The sequence below is a fragment of the Rhyacophila brunnea genome, unplaced genomic scaffold (assembly GCF_057557595.1).
Source record: "Rhyacophila brunnea isolate RB1 unplaced genomic scaffold, BYU_Rbru_1.0 scaffold_21, whole genome shotgun sequence".
NCBI classification, from domain to species: Eukaryota; Metazoa; Arthropoda; class Insecta; order Trichoptera; family Rhyacophilidae; genus Rhyacophila; species Rhyacophila brunnea.
In genome coordinates this window covers 29469822-29485249 of record NW_028232871.1, presented here as the reverse complement: position 1 = coordinate 29485249, position 15428 = coordinate 29469822, and the positions used below count along the sequence as shown (strand labels likewise).

General features: G+C 32.1%; 1 protein-coding gene and 1 long non-coding RNA gene across 4 annotated transcripts in view; one reads left to right on the top strand and one right to left on the bottom strand.

The window, feature by feature from the left end:
* Positions 1-12268, top strand: part of GlcAT-I (Glucuronyltransferase I) — an 86814-nt gene extending 74546 nt beyond the window's left edge. For all 3 annotated transcript variants that reach the window (XM_085949026.1, XM_085949027.1, XM_085949028.1), the window contains 2 exons: positions 7833-8060; positions 10575-12268. In XM_085949026.1, coding sequence (XP_085805152.1) covers positions 7833-8060; positions 10575-10748 — 402 coding nt within the window. In that variant the 3' untranslated portion in view covers positions 10749-12268. The remainder of the gene's footprint in view (positions 1-7832; positions 8061-10574) is intronic.
* Positions 1272-2529, bottom strand: LOC147070931 (uncharacterized). The gene is made up of 3 exons (XR_015070900.1): positions 2366-2529; positions 2081-2234; positions 1272-1633 (listed from the first exon to the last, which is right to left on the bottom strand). It is a non-coding gene; the product is annotated as an uncharacterized LOC147070931 (long non-coding RNA).
* Positions 12269-15428: the final 3160 nt, after the last annotated feature.

Here is a 15428-nt window from a genome sequence, read left to right as displayed (position 1 = left end):
ACTCATTTTTTATGTTGAATGTTAATTTTTATGTATCTCCATAACAACAGTAAATGGTTGTTGGTAAATATAATATGTAAAGAAGCATAATAACGATATATTTCACCTTCTTGATTTGATGATAGTATAGGTGGGCATTGTTGTGTATTGTGTATTTTTTTTATTACTTCATGTATTACTATTATTTTTTTTTGTCGTTTGTGTGTATTTTAAATTTATAAAGATATAATGGTGTAATTTTACTTATGCGATCATCGGATCTTATCAAACCGAATTGAATGTGTATGTACATTCAAATTGCCTGTACCGACTTATTTGCAGTCATCGCGTAAGCGAAATTACCAAAATATTGTTTTTATAGCACTGTCGCATCACTATTATAGTAAGAAATTATGTTATTATATTCTGTATGAACATTGCCTAATGTAACATGAGAAAAAAAATCTGCAAGACTTGAAGAGCTCCAAGAATACACATTGAGTTGTTATTTCATCTAGTCAATCTATGTGAAAAGACTATGCAAAGACTGATTTTTCATAAGACTAGTATTAAAGGTTGGCGAGCGATTTGCAATACACCTCCGGCTGCCTATCCTAAGTTCGTCATATCAGATCCCTGACGCTTTGGACAGTGAGACTGATAGAGGTTGCGTAGCCAACAAAATGTCATTCTACCTATGGCTTCTGCTGCCCATCCCTCGGAGTAAATCATACATCTCATTGTGGAGAATATGGCAAACACTGATGATGGGTGCAAAATCATCAATTGCATAATACACCATCACCCTGATAGAGCAGACTATGTACAAGACTGTTATACATAAGTAAAAATAGTCTCTATGAACATTATAGGCAAACGACACCTAACATCAATTGGACATGGATCACATTGTGAACTGCACTTTTTCTGGTAAAGAATCTGTTCTGCAAATTGCCACCATGCCAGTTATCATCATCTTCGTCTCCCCAATCCAGAGGGAGGGGGGCTACTCAAGGTAGCAGATTCCATAGTCGCCAAAATTGCCAACCGCTTCTTTCAAAGATTCATGAATACTGACACAGCACTGGCAACAACTTACCTCTGACTCTTAACATTCAGCTATTCTTCGACAACAGTGATGAAATCTCAAGAAAGTTACCCATAAGTGTGAACAGTTACTGTGAAGAACTGAATAAGTTGCTAATTATCGAACATATTGGCATAATACAGACATAAATAATTGTAGACAAAAATATTAGGTACACAGTGCAATAGTCAGAAATAAAGACAAATTATGTAAATTGTAATGAAGCGAATTTATCTATATATTTCATTATGAATGTATATATTATATAAAGAATGGTTGTCTATTAAAATATTAGCAATGACGAATGTAACATTAAATTATGTCCTGATATAAATTGTTTTATAATAAATAAAAAACATTGTACACCAAGATTCTTTTTCTTTCAAGCCTTCCTATCATTATCAGTCATGGTAAACAGGTACTTATAGTCTCCACTGTGGATTACTGTTGAATTCCTATCTAAAATCGTGGTACGGTTCGATTCCGGCAACTGCAAAAACACCCCTTTTTCTTTTTCCCTTTGTCCTGAATGGCTTTGTATTCAGCAGCATCATGAACGGTATCCACCTATAAATGATACATAATTATAAATTGTAATAAATAATCATAAAATATAGGTATTATTGTAATTAAGTATATGTACCTATGAGTAATATATTTGTAACAAAGCTTCATTGTCAATTAATTTATCTCATACATAATACCAAATAAATAATAATAGAACTGCGACATTATACTATTTTTTGGCCATGTCCGATTTTAATAAAATCACAAGCGTCTACATAGAATGGACGTTTGTATTAAGAGATTTTTTGTTTTCACGAGAAAATGGAAGTTAACCACTTGCTCAATCTAATAGGTCCATATTCTGACTCCAATAATTAAAAACAATACGCATGGCCAGACCCAGAATTTGAACCTGGGACCCACAATATTATAAGCCGCTCGGCCATTGTGAGCTTAATAGTGATTTACTATGCAATATATAAATAAATTCAACGATTCTGAACATACCTGAAGTAGGAGGTATCTGATCTTATGATACCATATCTAATGTTTCATCGGTGACTCTAAGAGTTTGATGATAAATTTGAATCAATAAAGGGTTCATCGATTTCAATTTCATTATTCCATTCAAATGGGCATAACTCAATTAGCTGCTCGTTGCCTGGAAATATTAATACACGATTAACATGCTACCTACCTTATAAAAATAAAACGTATTTTGGTAACTCACAAACAAACGTAAAATTTTGATATTTGATACATAACAATATTATTAGTATGAATTAATCTTACCTGAAAATAAATTCAAGATTTTGTTGGTTTTAATATTTCTGATAATTTTTTGCCACGCAAATATTTTAAATATGTACAACATGGATAATAATTATGATACTGTAGAACAATATTAAGTCAAACTTTGAAATTGAGTGAAACACGAAATATTTTAGGTTATGTATAGAGTATTATGATATACCAAATGTCATGCAAATACCATAGACAATATACATAAAAAATATTATTATCACCAACTTGATAGGCAATCAAATATTAAATTTAAATATTATTCCATAATATCATATAATTTTAGGACATTGTACAATAATATATTCATTAGAATGACTATAAAATCCAGAATCTGGACTATTCAGTTACATTCATATAATTATTATTACTAGGTCGATTTTCAGTATTTTTATAAAAATATGAAGACAGTTCGATTGAAATAAAATGCAATATGTTATATAGATGTATAAAACCATTGTTTAAATAACAACTGTAATTATAACACCGGTTTTTCGATTTTTTCATTGATTTTTAATACGGAGACATCTAGTTAAGATGACTCGAAGGTTCTTTGAATTGGAATGATATTCCAATATGATTTTTCGTATATGCTTTGCAAATCGTGTAATAGATGTCTCTATGAAATCACAATTTTTGATGACATCGCCCTTAATGCTTTTTTCTAAGGAATTATTGACCCACCCTCGTAACTCATGTATTATTCATTCAATTCAAATAAATCTTTTAAATAATTATAGGTTTTGAATTTTTCTATTAAGTATTTACATTTTAAGTAAACTTTGTGTATAAGTGGAATGAAAAAAACATGTCAAATATAGTTTTTTTGGGGTTTTTTAGCCTTTTTTTTATACATTGAATATATGAGGCGTAGAGTTACAAAACCCGCTCTAGAGACTTTTTTGAGTTTTGAGTAAATGACGAAAAACTGTTTTGGGCATATTATGATGATTTAAGTGTAATTTTAGATGTTACATTTCTTCCGTTACGTACGGAAAAGTATAATAAATTGTCAAATGCAATGTATAAGCTGTATTTATTCAAATAAATGTATTTTAATTATCCCAAGAGCGGTCTTTGTCAGTCTCTACCTGACAGAGCGGCGTTCGACGCGGAATTTTTTAAAAGGAGCGGTGTTTGTCGCACAGTGGTACATTGTCGACAGGAGATGATAGTTCAGTAGCGGTCCGTATTTATTTTAATTATGTAATATGTTTTCGAATTTACTTTGTCTAGAAAATATTTTGTAGCCATTCTTACCTACTGGGAGCTGTATATTTTTCGCATTGCACCTACATATTTAGCTGTTATATTGGTATGTAATATTTTTTAAAAATAGTGGTATGTACTTGTCTTAAAAACAAAATTTTTAAAATTTAAAAAAATAGTTATTTAGTTGAATAGTACCTACTTTTTACTATGTCAAATTGCCTTTGTGAAACTAGTTAATTTTAATATGTTAATGTCATGTACTTATTTTTATTCTATAACAAACAAAAAAAATCATTATCAAAAAATGTTACTTTTCCTGGAGACAATTAGTTATTACCTACATATCATGCAAATTATTTGTTTAATAGGTAACTAATCTTTTATAATTACATAAGTGCCCTAATAATTCTTAATAATTTTAATATTAATGACCATATTTTGATTCAAAAAGATAATATTAAATGCTTCAAAGGTAATTATAAGATAATTTGAAATAACAATAACATATTTTTTAATAATATCAATAGCATAAATAAAAAAACCCCAGCGGAATTAAGTACCGGCCTTTACCTAACTAATCCCTGCATTACCTGTGTCTCCAAATTCCATGTCTGTGGGAAAACCCACCATTACCTACCAACCTATTTATTAAATGTAAAAATAAAATGATAATTTTTTAAAGCTATATTATTCATAATCTACTTAGGTATATTAGATATTTTATAGCATTTAATTCAGAAAACCAAATCCGACAAACAAAAGTCGCAAAGTCTTAGCTTACTTATTTTCCCACATAAATATTTATTACCTATATTCTGTTGTTCCTCATACTTTTTGTATACAAATAATAGTAAACATGGAATTTCTGAAATTTATTGCAAAAACGTATTATAAAAATAACGGTATTTCTACAAGATAGCACAGCATTGTTAACTATGTATCGTTATTACAACTAAGCTAATCTACAAATTAATAAACATATTTGAATTAAAATTCATTATCATTCATATTAACGAATGATACAATTTTATGACGAAAAAAACTTGTCCCGTAGAGATAATGATAAGGAATGTTATTTTTTATCAGGGGAGATGAAAAAACTTACCTAACGTAACATAACCTACTAAATCTATCATTTGTATAGTACAAATTATCAAACAAAAAGCATTTCCCCGACAGAAAATAGCTTTCCTTCAATTATATTTTTGACTCAAACCAAATAATGATGATGACGACAAAAAAATACACGTAAAACTAGAAAATAATATGAGCCACCACTGGGTTATTCGTAACAATACAGCAAAATATAGTCAATTTTTAAATACGTTTTTTGGCGTAACAGGCTACATTTCCACGCAACTGGATTTTTCAAACGCTTCCTTGATTGTTCTTGTTGAGATTCCGTCACAATAACTATTGAAAAATTCATTATTAAAAGTAAAAAATAGTAAAATAATTGAAGCAAAATTATGACCCGCACAAGAAAACGGTTTGACGGTTTGTATGGAGATTAAAGGATTCGTGAAGAGTCATTATTTAAATCGCGGCGTCTGATTGGCCGGTTACGCAGAGAGGGTTTTACCAGAACAAATTTATTTTCAGAGCGGGTTTAGTCAGTCTCCTCGATATTTATTTTGATTTTTTGAAGAAACAGAGAGGAATTTAAAACTCTCACCTAGAACAGAAGATAGGTCTTACGAAAGAGCTCCTGCGTACATTCATAACTATTTTTTTGAAAAATCGCCCAGAGCGGGTTTTGTAACTCTACGCCTCATATCTTATATATAGAAGTAAATAATAAAAGGAAGGTATACTTAAACTGGAGCTAAATATAATACTCTTTAAGATATTTAGAAGATGGAGGGCCATTTTATGTTTATTACTGTCTCAAACACCTCATACCTAGTGAACTGATCATTATTTTGACAAATTTAAATAAAAATCAAATATTTCTTAAAAAATATATTGGACTGTATATAACTAACATCATAAAATGATAGCTACATCTATTATTAAGTAATTTCAACTTTAAAAAAAAAACAAAATATGATTAAAATTTTTTGATTTTCATCATGTCTTGCATCCTGTAACACCGTTACTGTAACACATTACTGTAACACGTTAGGGCGCGATGGGTTAAGCAAGTCTGAACCGGTGACATGGTTCAAGCGTAAACTGGCAGTGTTCAAGTTTTCTAGAGTTATGAATACCATATACTCATACCGCTCAAGTAGGTATGCGGTTACATTCATAATCAACTTCAGTGAGAAAGCCCACAGGAGGCGGGGTGATGTGATCTTTAATTCTCAAAGTATGCCAATATCATATTATGTACATTGTACCAAAACGTCGAATCAAACCGCTATATTTTAATGTGCCAACACAGAGTAGCGTTTCTTGTATGACCACCGAATCAACCACACTAAAAAACGTGGATCGTCATAAAATATTGTAATATAAAAAAATCCTATGAATCCGTTATGTTATAATCCAAACTGTATATGTTTTACAAAACAAATTAAGCAATCAGTTATGATGGGTGTTACTGGAATATTTCGTTCAATGAGTCATCTCATTGTTATCATAATATCTATGCTTTATCTCTTAACTAATTATTATTTATGATTTTTTATTGGCATGATTGATTACAGAAATCAACCAAATGAATTTTATAGTTCTCTTGATAAGCTATATTTCAGGGATGGCAAGTGCGTCGATCGCAAAGGTATTTTTGGTCGATCGCGGACATATTGTACTATTTCTTGTTCAAACGAACAGAAGAAGAAATTCAGAAGAATTATTAACAGTTTTACCAATGAAGGAACGATCCAAAACAGAAGATATATTTAATGCATTTAAGTCTTATATTAATCGTCCTCAATGTCCTATTCATAAACTAGTATCGGTAACGACTGATGGAGCTCCTGCTATGATTGGAATCATCTTGGGCTTATTACTTTATGTAAAAATGAGGAAGCAATACCCAATTTTATCAGTTACTATTCCATTATACACCAGCAGGCATGGCTCCCTCAATTGGATCTGACAGGGCTCTAGCCTAAGGGGGCCCGGCGTAGCGGGTCGACCAGTTAAGTGAGAAAAACACAAACCACAAATTTGCTCGAATAGTAAAAAAAGTCGCCTGCGGCGCTATTTTCCACGAGGGGTATTTACATTTTAAAATACATGCTGTGCGATGCAATTTGATGTGATACGATTATTGATGTAATTAAATGATAATTCATGTAATTAAATGATAATTCATGTATAGACTTTATTTTGAGTATGTTTCCTGGCGAAGGGTTCCATGTTACTACAAAATTTCTAATATTCGATATACAGGTATGCAGGTAACTATGTCGAAATTACAGTTGATGTGTGCCTACTTCATTTTTTTAGTAGTGAAAGATATAATACTATTAGATATATTATAGTCGTTAATTCGTTTTTTGTATCGTTATTTTTTATATGTACAAAATATCTGTTTTCAAAATACATAAATACATATTTAAATAATCATAAAAAATGGGTTTTTATTGTTTTCGCGTGATATAATTACAGTCGATCGCCATAAATATTTTTTTCAACTAGTCGATCCTAGAAAAAAAAAGTGTGGCCACCCCTGCTATATCTAAAATTAAAATCTAATGACTTTATTAGTGGTTAGGTATAGATTAGTGGTTTCCAACCTGTTTTGCATCACGGCACACTATTAAAATATTTATAACTCACAACACACCGAAGAATAAGTATGTGAGTTTTATCACACGTTCTTGTTACCAAATAATATATTTATCTGTCTTCTGACATTCTTAACACGATTTTAGTGCGTGCATTTGGTGCTTGAAGCATGCTATCGTCATGCTGTGATTTTTCGCAATAAGAACTCATCCTTGTCTCTTCATCCAGACGCATGTCTTACCCAGTGTGTCTGGCTGTAGACCTAGTTAGTAAATTGTTTAGTATTTCTAATGATATCTTCTTCTTACATAATCCATGGCCACTGCTTAGTTAGATATATGGACACCACACAACGCTTTCAAGAATCACTACTTTTCGGGAGAGTGAAAAGAATTTTCGATAAATTTGAATGTTTCCGTGTGAAGTTTACTAATTTAGAAGCATTGATTTGACTCATTTATTTTTTCCTTTACGCATTGTAATTTACTCTTTCTAATTTTATTTTATTTCAGACTAATCCCCTTTTTCTTTCTACCATAGAATTAATACTATGTTATTCTTTCAGATGCGGCAGGTCCGCAAGGTAGGGGTGTGGCCGGTGGGGTTGGTCGGAGGCATGATGGTGGAGCGGCCCGTGGTGGATTCTCAGGGACAGCACGTGCTGGGCTTCAACAGCGTGTGGCGGCCCGAGCGGCCCTTCCCCATCGACATGGCCGGTTTCGCCATACACCTCAACCTAATCAAGATACATCCCAATGCTGTCTTCACGCATAAAGTCCAAGCAGGATATCAGGTACATATATCTAATAGCAAGCATCATATAACATTTACCTTATGCTTTACCAATTGAGGGTTTAATTGAATTTTAAAAACTAACCATTACCATCTGTAATTTGTTATCTAAGTTCAATGAAAATAAACAAGTATGTCTAAGTATGCACTATTTATATCGGATCTACATAGCCTACCTATACTTACTATCTACAATCGACTGCTAGAAATAATAAAAGTTATACCATGTATTTTTTCAACGTTTTTATTAGGTCGTATTCTTATTTGTCCGGTGGTTGTTTATCCAGTACAAATCTTGTAATCGATTTTTAACTAACTTCCCGACTAGATAGACATTTGAAACTTTTAGAATATATCGGAACACGATGCCAATGCATTCTTTTAATACTTTTAGCCATCTTTAAGTAGAATTGACTTAATTTTCAGTTAATTCTGTTTTGTATGAAAAGTTATTTTGGAAGAAATCCGTAATCCAATCCACTATTATTGGTTGCTAGGGGTCTGGAGTCCTAGCATCTAATTTATTAAAATATACGTCCGCTACTATGGAAATCAATATGACATGTCAAAATGACATTTCAGTATTATTTCTATCAAGTACAAATTTTTTTGATCGTTTAAGCTAGTATGTCAAGTTTATATGATTCAACAGAAAATTTAAAAACGTGTATAAAAAGTTCTTTTTATCTTGTAATTATTATCTCATATAGTTCCCACTTATGTCACTTATAATATGCGTAGGCAATTGAACCTTGTCTTCTGTATCCTGCCTAATCCATTGGTAATCAATTGTGTTTACGTATTATATGTTCTGATAATGGGCTGAGTTCTATTTTTCTAGGTATTTATAGTTTGCCCTTGAAGTGTAGTCATTTGGAAGATATAGTAATTACTATTTTTGGCATACTATCCATGCTCTTACAATGACTCTGTTTATTATTATTATTATCACTAAATTAATTAATCAGTAAACAATTGAAGTGCTAAGGATTAAAATGATCCATGGACCAATTTAAGTAAATCAACTTTAAAGTTGAACATAGATTTTCAAATTCTTTTTTTAAAATTAGTTTTTAACATTCTGTAAACGAGATCTTGTTCTCAAACAATTCATTATTTCAATTCCATTGTTGATATATTATCTTTATTTAGGACTACACAGAATTTAATCCAATGTTTAACACGGTCGCGGACATGACTTCTATAAACGTTGTATTCTGTGGGATGTGATATGACAGAACATGCATTGACCTCCTATACTGTGGAACGGAATATGTTTTTGTTGAACACAATGTTTATAGAAGTCATGTTTTGGATTAAAACAATATGTTCCCTGTCTACTTGTGTCACAGTGCGAACATATTTCCACTAGATAATGTTGTATCCTAAGACTTCATTTCTATATACATATGTATCTAAATCGTAAAGTTAAAAAAAGTAAGTAAAACATTCTTAATACAATAATAATTTCAATGTGTCATATCACTAACATGTGTCTGCGAATGTGTTAAAATAAAATGTGTATAACTTCTCATACAAGGCATTCAATTCATCTTGGAATACCATTCTGTTGACTCATAAATAGAGTGAGCATGGTAATTTACCTTTTTTTACTTTTTTGTGATGAGAAAACTGCTTGTAACTCATTTTTTAATCATATTATGGTTGTAAACCTTGTTAATCCAAAACAACATCTCAGAATCTCAGAGTTTATTAGATTAAAAAAAAGGATGAAAGGAACCTGTTGTGAGTGTTGTAAAAAATGGTTGTATCCCCTATTCAGTCCATGTTCGAATCTGCGAAAATCGAAATTGTATTAATTATATTAATGTAAATGTGTTTAAAAGATACTTATTCCATACAATTAGTTTCATGAAGTTTTCGTCTGGAATTGCAGGTTAGGTTATTTTTTTGTTTGTTTAAATTAAAATTGACGATTTTTATACAATAACAGTAAGTCTCAGTTTAATTATACAAATATTCCATCTGACTGACATCCTTGGGTGAGAAATACGTGGATATAATATTGTTATCACAATAGTAAATCTGTAAAGTATTGTCATTTTATAATTTGAAGCAAATGGTTAGATATTGATAAGAATTGCCAATGATATTTTGTTTTCTTTAGTGTGTACACAAAAATACGTGAATAGTTTGTCAAAATGTGCACGCACAAGCAATTGCGCAACTAAGTAACCATATTGCGCAATCGGTGGATTCCCTTGTGATTCATTACCGCACCGCGGATTCATGTTGCGCTGAGTAACCGAGGTGTTAACTATTTGGGGCAGTAGATTCTACTCTGGTGGGTACATTAAATAAAGCCGCTGCAAATTTTTCCACTATATGGACATGATTTACTAGACTTCTGTTGATTGATTTCTAACATGATTAGACGTGCTATGGGTGCAAGAATCTTTTCAGGAATACAAAACTTTTACAACCAAAATGATACGTCACTTTATATGTCTTTCTCTCAAACTGAGACTAACAAGTTGTATTATTTCTTTTCTAGGAGAGTGAGATCCTGCGGCAGCTGATAACTCGGGAAGAGCTGGAGCCGCTAGCTGACATGTGCACCAAGGTGTACGTGTGGCATACCAGAACCGAGAAGCCCAAGATGAACGAGGAGAACAAATTACGTGCCAAAAACCCCCACAAGGGCTCAAACGACGGTATCGAAGTCTGAAATTTTATCTTATACATGTGCGTCGAGCCGCTGAATATATTCCTTCAACTTGGTGGGCTCGCACACTGACATTGTTAGCAATCGGCAACTAGTGATTTGTGATATCACCAAAATAACAGCAATCTCACTCACAAAATGATCCTTCATTCAATTGATACGTCATGAAGTAGACAATAACAGTTTGTTTCGATGATGGCAATTTCGTAACTTGAGAAGTGTCCTTTCACTCTTCCGTAATGCCATCTTTAGATCTTTCCGCAGACGTCATAGAAATATTTTTGTGCAGCCGATTATTGCTTTACAGTGGTGAAGACCGCTTGTTGGAGGAGAGATAAACGATTCATAAAAAAAAGGGGCAGTACGCACTTTACATTAAATTACGAATATTAAATTTGATGACATTTTAAAAGCTTGCAGACAATATTATAAAACTAAATTAAGTAAATAATTTTTTGTGACATAAACCCAATATCAAGCCAGCGGCTTAAAAATAAAGTAAATAATCCCAAACATTGTGTTGATACGTGATGCTCTCATTGTTCGGAATCTCTTAGTGAATACAATCTTCAGAATCGTGTTGTGACAAGTTGTGGATTTTTTTTATTGTTCTTTTTAACGCTAAAACAGGATATGAGGCTGAAGTCTAATGAAACAATAGAAGAGAAACAATCGCATAAATATATTGTGACCTTACCGAAAATCGAGTTTGGGGCCCCCGGATAAAAAATCAGTGCCCTACGCACTGGACTATGAGGAGCGCTGTTTATTTCACCTCTGGATGGCGCTAGCGTTTTTTAAACATTTTAAACACATGTCATTTTAAACAAAATATCTCATACAAAGGACTGTCACCACTGAAATTGTGGAGACTTCGCTAGTTTGCTCAAACTGTACCTAATTTAAATACTGACGCATAAATCAATTTACATAACTTCAGGCACTAAGTTAAGAAATGCTCATAATTGAAATACTTACATCTTTATAAGTTATGAGAAATGTTAAATAACAATTTCTTTTTGTCTTTGCCACTGTTGCATTAAGGATTTGTGAGGTTTTTATTAAAAGGAAAGTTATTGACGATTACTGGTTGCCGGTTTGCCGTTACTGTGTGCGAGTCATCTTAATCTTACTTCCATTCTGTACGGCAGTCATCTGTTGACATCAAACATTGGTGACCCGTGCGAAACCCTGTGATTTTGTAATAATTTTTCCATAGGTAAACAATTTTACAGGTTACCGTTCTGTGAATAATGAAATTGATGTTTGCATTACCTTGTCTGAAGCACTCTTGTTTTTCGATATTAATGTGAGTTTGCCTTACTTGACAATGAATTATTTAATATGTTATTTTGTGTAATGTGTTATTTGTTTTATGGTGTAGCATTTCCTCGCCAACTGCGTAAGCCTTTTGTTAATGTGCGTTATTTCCGGAATAGCATTAGGCCATTTTATTAACGCTACTCAATTATTTGACGATGATGTCGATGCTAGTAGTCGTGACGTTTGTAAAGCGATTTAAAGGTATTCTAAAAATCATGGTTTGAATCGCGACATCTGATTGGTCGGCTATGTAGAGCGGATTTAGTAACCTGTTATTTATCCTAGAGCGGATTTGGTGACTCAAGTCAATATTCATTTTGATGTTTTGATGAAACAGGGCGGAATTTAAAACTCGCATCTCGACAGGCTGGTAGACCTATCAATATAGAACACGTACATTCAAAACTGAAAAATCAAAGAGAGCGGGTATGGCGACTAAGGGAAACAATTATGAACAGTTATGAAACAATAATAATTAATAACAAGCAATATCGCTTTTTGCGATCGAAAGTACTGTCATTTTTTAAATTTAAAATTTTCTGTAACATTATAATGATAAAAGTATGTAAACTCTATACAAGGTGCCAAATAAATTTTGGTTGTAATAACAGACTTTCTATGAGAATTGGTTGTTGGTAGGGAATCCAATCCCGAGCCAAAATTCTGATCCCGGGATTTCGGGATTACAATTTGACAATCCCGGGATCCCGGGCCCGGGATTGGCATTTTTTCCATTGTTAATATAAATTTTTTATATTTACAAATAACATTGATAAAATCGGTCAAAAATAAATCTAGTATAATTTATACAATTTAAGACATTTATTGTTAATATTTTATACGTTGAATCTTGGAAATACACAAGGTTAACGGAGTAAATAATATTGTAATTTAAATAATAATGTGAATTTAATAAGAGATTGCTGTTTCTGATAGTAATGAGTTGATTAATGGATTAGCGTGATTTAAAATTTTAATTAATTAATACACCCACGGTGGCCGCGCGGCTTAAGCGTTGGACTATAAAGCCGTGGGTCCCAGGTTCGAATCCAGGGTCTGGCAAGTACACATATTGTTTTTCAATTTGTGTGTGTCAGGGTATGGGCCTAATAGGTTGAGCAAGTGGCTGACATCCATTTTTCGTAAAAAACAAAATCTGTCAATACAAACCTCCACTCGGTGGAGGCCCATATGATCCATCAGGATTGGACATGGTCGGAAAAAAAAAATATTAAAGCAAATAATCATGGCGTACTTATGGCCTTTCCGCTTCATAAATCTAATTAGTCAGACAAATTTGAAACTGCCGTAAAACGTATGATATCATGGTGGAATTACTTTGTTAAAAGTGCGAAGCATTGTTTTTTTCCAATCTTTTCATTTTTAATAATTTACGTGAAAAAATAAAATGAATCGGCAACCTACACATGGGTATAAATCAAACTTCATTCAAACTCAGTTTATTTCTAATGTAGTCATTTTTTATTAAAAGTATTTTTTCTGTTATATTTTCGCTTTTATTTTATTTTCCATAAAATTGATAAAAAAATCAATCCCGAAATCCCGGGATTATGTTTATAAATCCCGGGATTCATAGGTATCGAAAATAGCTCGGGATCCCGGGATTCGGGATCCCGGGATTGGAATCCCTAGTTGTTGGCAACTCTGAACGAAATTGTAATTTTTTGTCAGTTGAAGGTTTCATACTCAAAAATTCAGACAACAGGATGAATGTTTTACTATTATAAAATGGTTATTTTCCGAATAAATGTTACCTTGGTCAATAGGTTTATCGGTTGGCGATGATTTTCTGCAATACATATGAGTTTTTGTGCAATGATTTATTAGCTTAGACTTTGTTTATGTTTAATTTACTTAGGGTAGTGTGTTTCGAAATACCGATAATCTGGTACTGTGTATATGTTTTGCGACAACTCAAATTACTGTGTTTAGACATTATTTCTTAAATTAATATTCTGCCGATTATTTTAGCGTTACAGTTTTTTAGTGCATTTTAGTGTAGGTATTGATAATTTTGGGCATTTATTTCTGTATAATATTGTTTTATAGCTTAAGTATTAAGGCTATCCTAAAATGGACCTCTGCAATTTAAAGCTTTGTAACATGTAACGAAAAAACAACAGAAAAGTATGAAGCCTCTAAGGTACCCTCCTGCTTATGGACATTCGACTTAACACTTGCGAAATGCCAAAAAATTCGACACACAAACACGACATTGTACCCCGACAATGATTTTGTATTGAAGCTAAAAAAATGGAGATTGGCATAAATATTATGTACATTCATCAATTAGAAATATATGTATTGTTTCAATTGTCAAAAGGATATTTCGTAACCTGAAATGTCATTTTATTATGATCGCTGTCAATTTTCAATTTTGTACCATGTAACTGAAAGTGACTCGAGCGCTATGAATAGTATGGATCCTGTGCATGGTGGTTGTGACTTTTTGAACTAAACATTTTAGTGATATGCATTTGTTCAGTGGACAATGTTGTGTTGATTCCGTGTGTGAGTAAATTAAGTTACATGTGTTATGTGAATCTCAACTAAATCACATAAACAAAGTCGACGAGCTCGTACGTGCGGGGCTGCCAAGTCTTAAGAATAACTTCTACATCTGTAAAAATCACATTGTTGAAATGATGTTATTTATAATTACAGAATCTTTCTTTTAATATCATATATATTTATGCATTTGTTGCGAAGGGCCATGTCATTTGGATGCTTGAATTGTGTTATCTGTGTAGTGATGATGCTAGGGTAGCCTTAATCTTGTTTTTTTTTGTAATAATTCGAGACGAAATGAGATCTCAAAATGGATGACATCTTTAGATTCGCATTTTTATTGTAATTTTCATTTAGAATGTTTTGAATTTGAATTATTTCTTTACGTTTGCTTCTCATACACATTTTATTTATTTTTCTAGATTCAGTAAACATTTGTGTGTGTGTTTTTTTATACATACCTATACATATCTTGATTGGAAATCGTTAGAATTCTTCAGGTATTCAGGAGCCACCTCAAAAAGTCTTCATTGATGTATTTGTCGAAAAGCAGTTCATGTGGTTTTCTATAATTTGTTTATATTGATGTAGTCGAGTTACTTAAATTATTTAACATATCGTCCATTTCTCATTCTAATTACCGGGGGAAAACCCTGCAAGTCCATTTAAACTGATGTGTTAAGTCCTTAACGTAATGTTATTCATTCTTTAAATGCCAGTAAGTCTTGTGACATATTTGCAAATATTTCGTTAGTTTTGTATTTATTTTTATTAAAAAATATGTATTTATAATTATAAGCTTTATGCTCAACAGTCAAACTTCGTTAATTC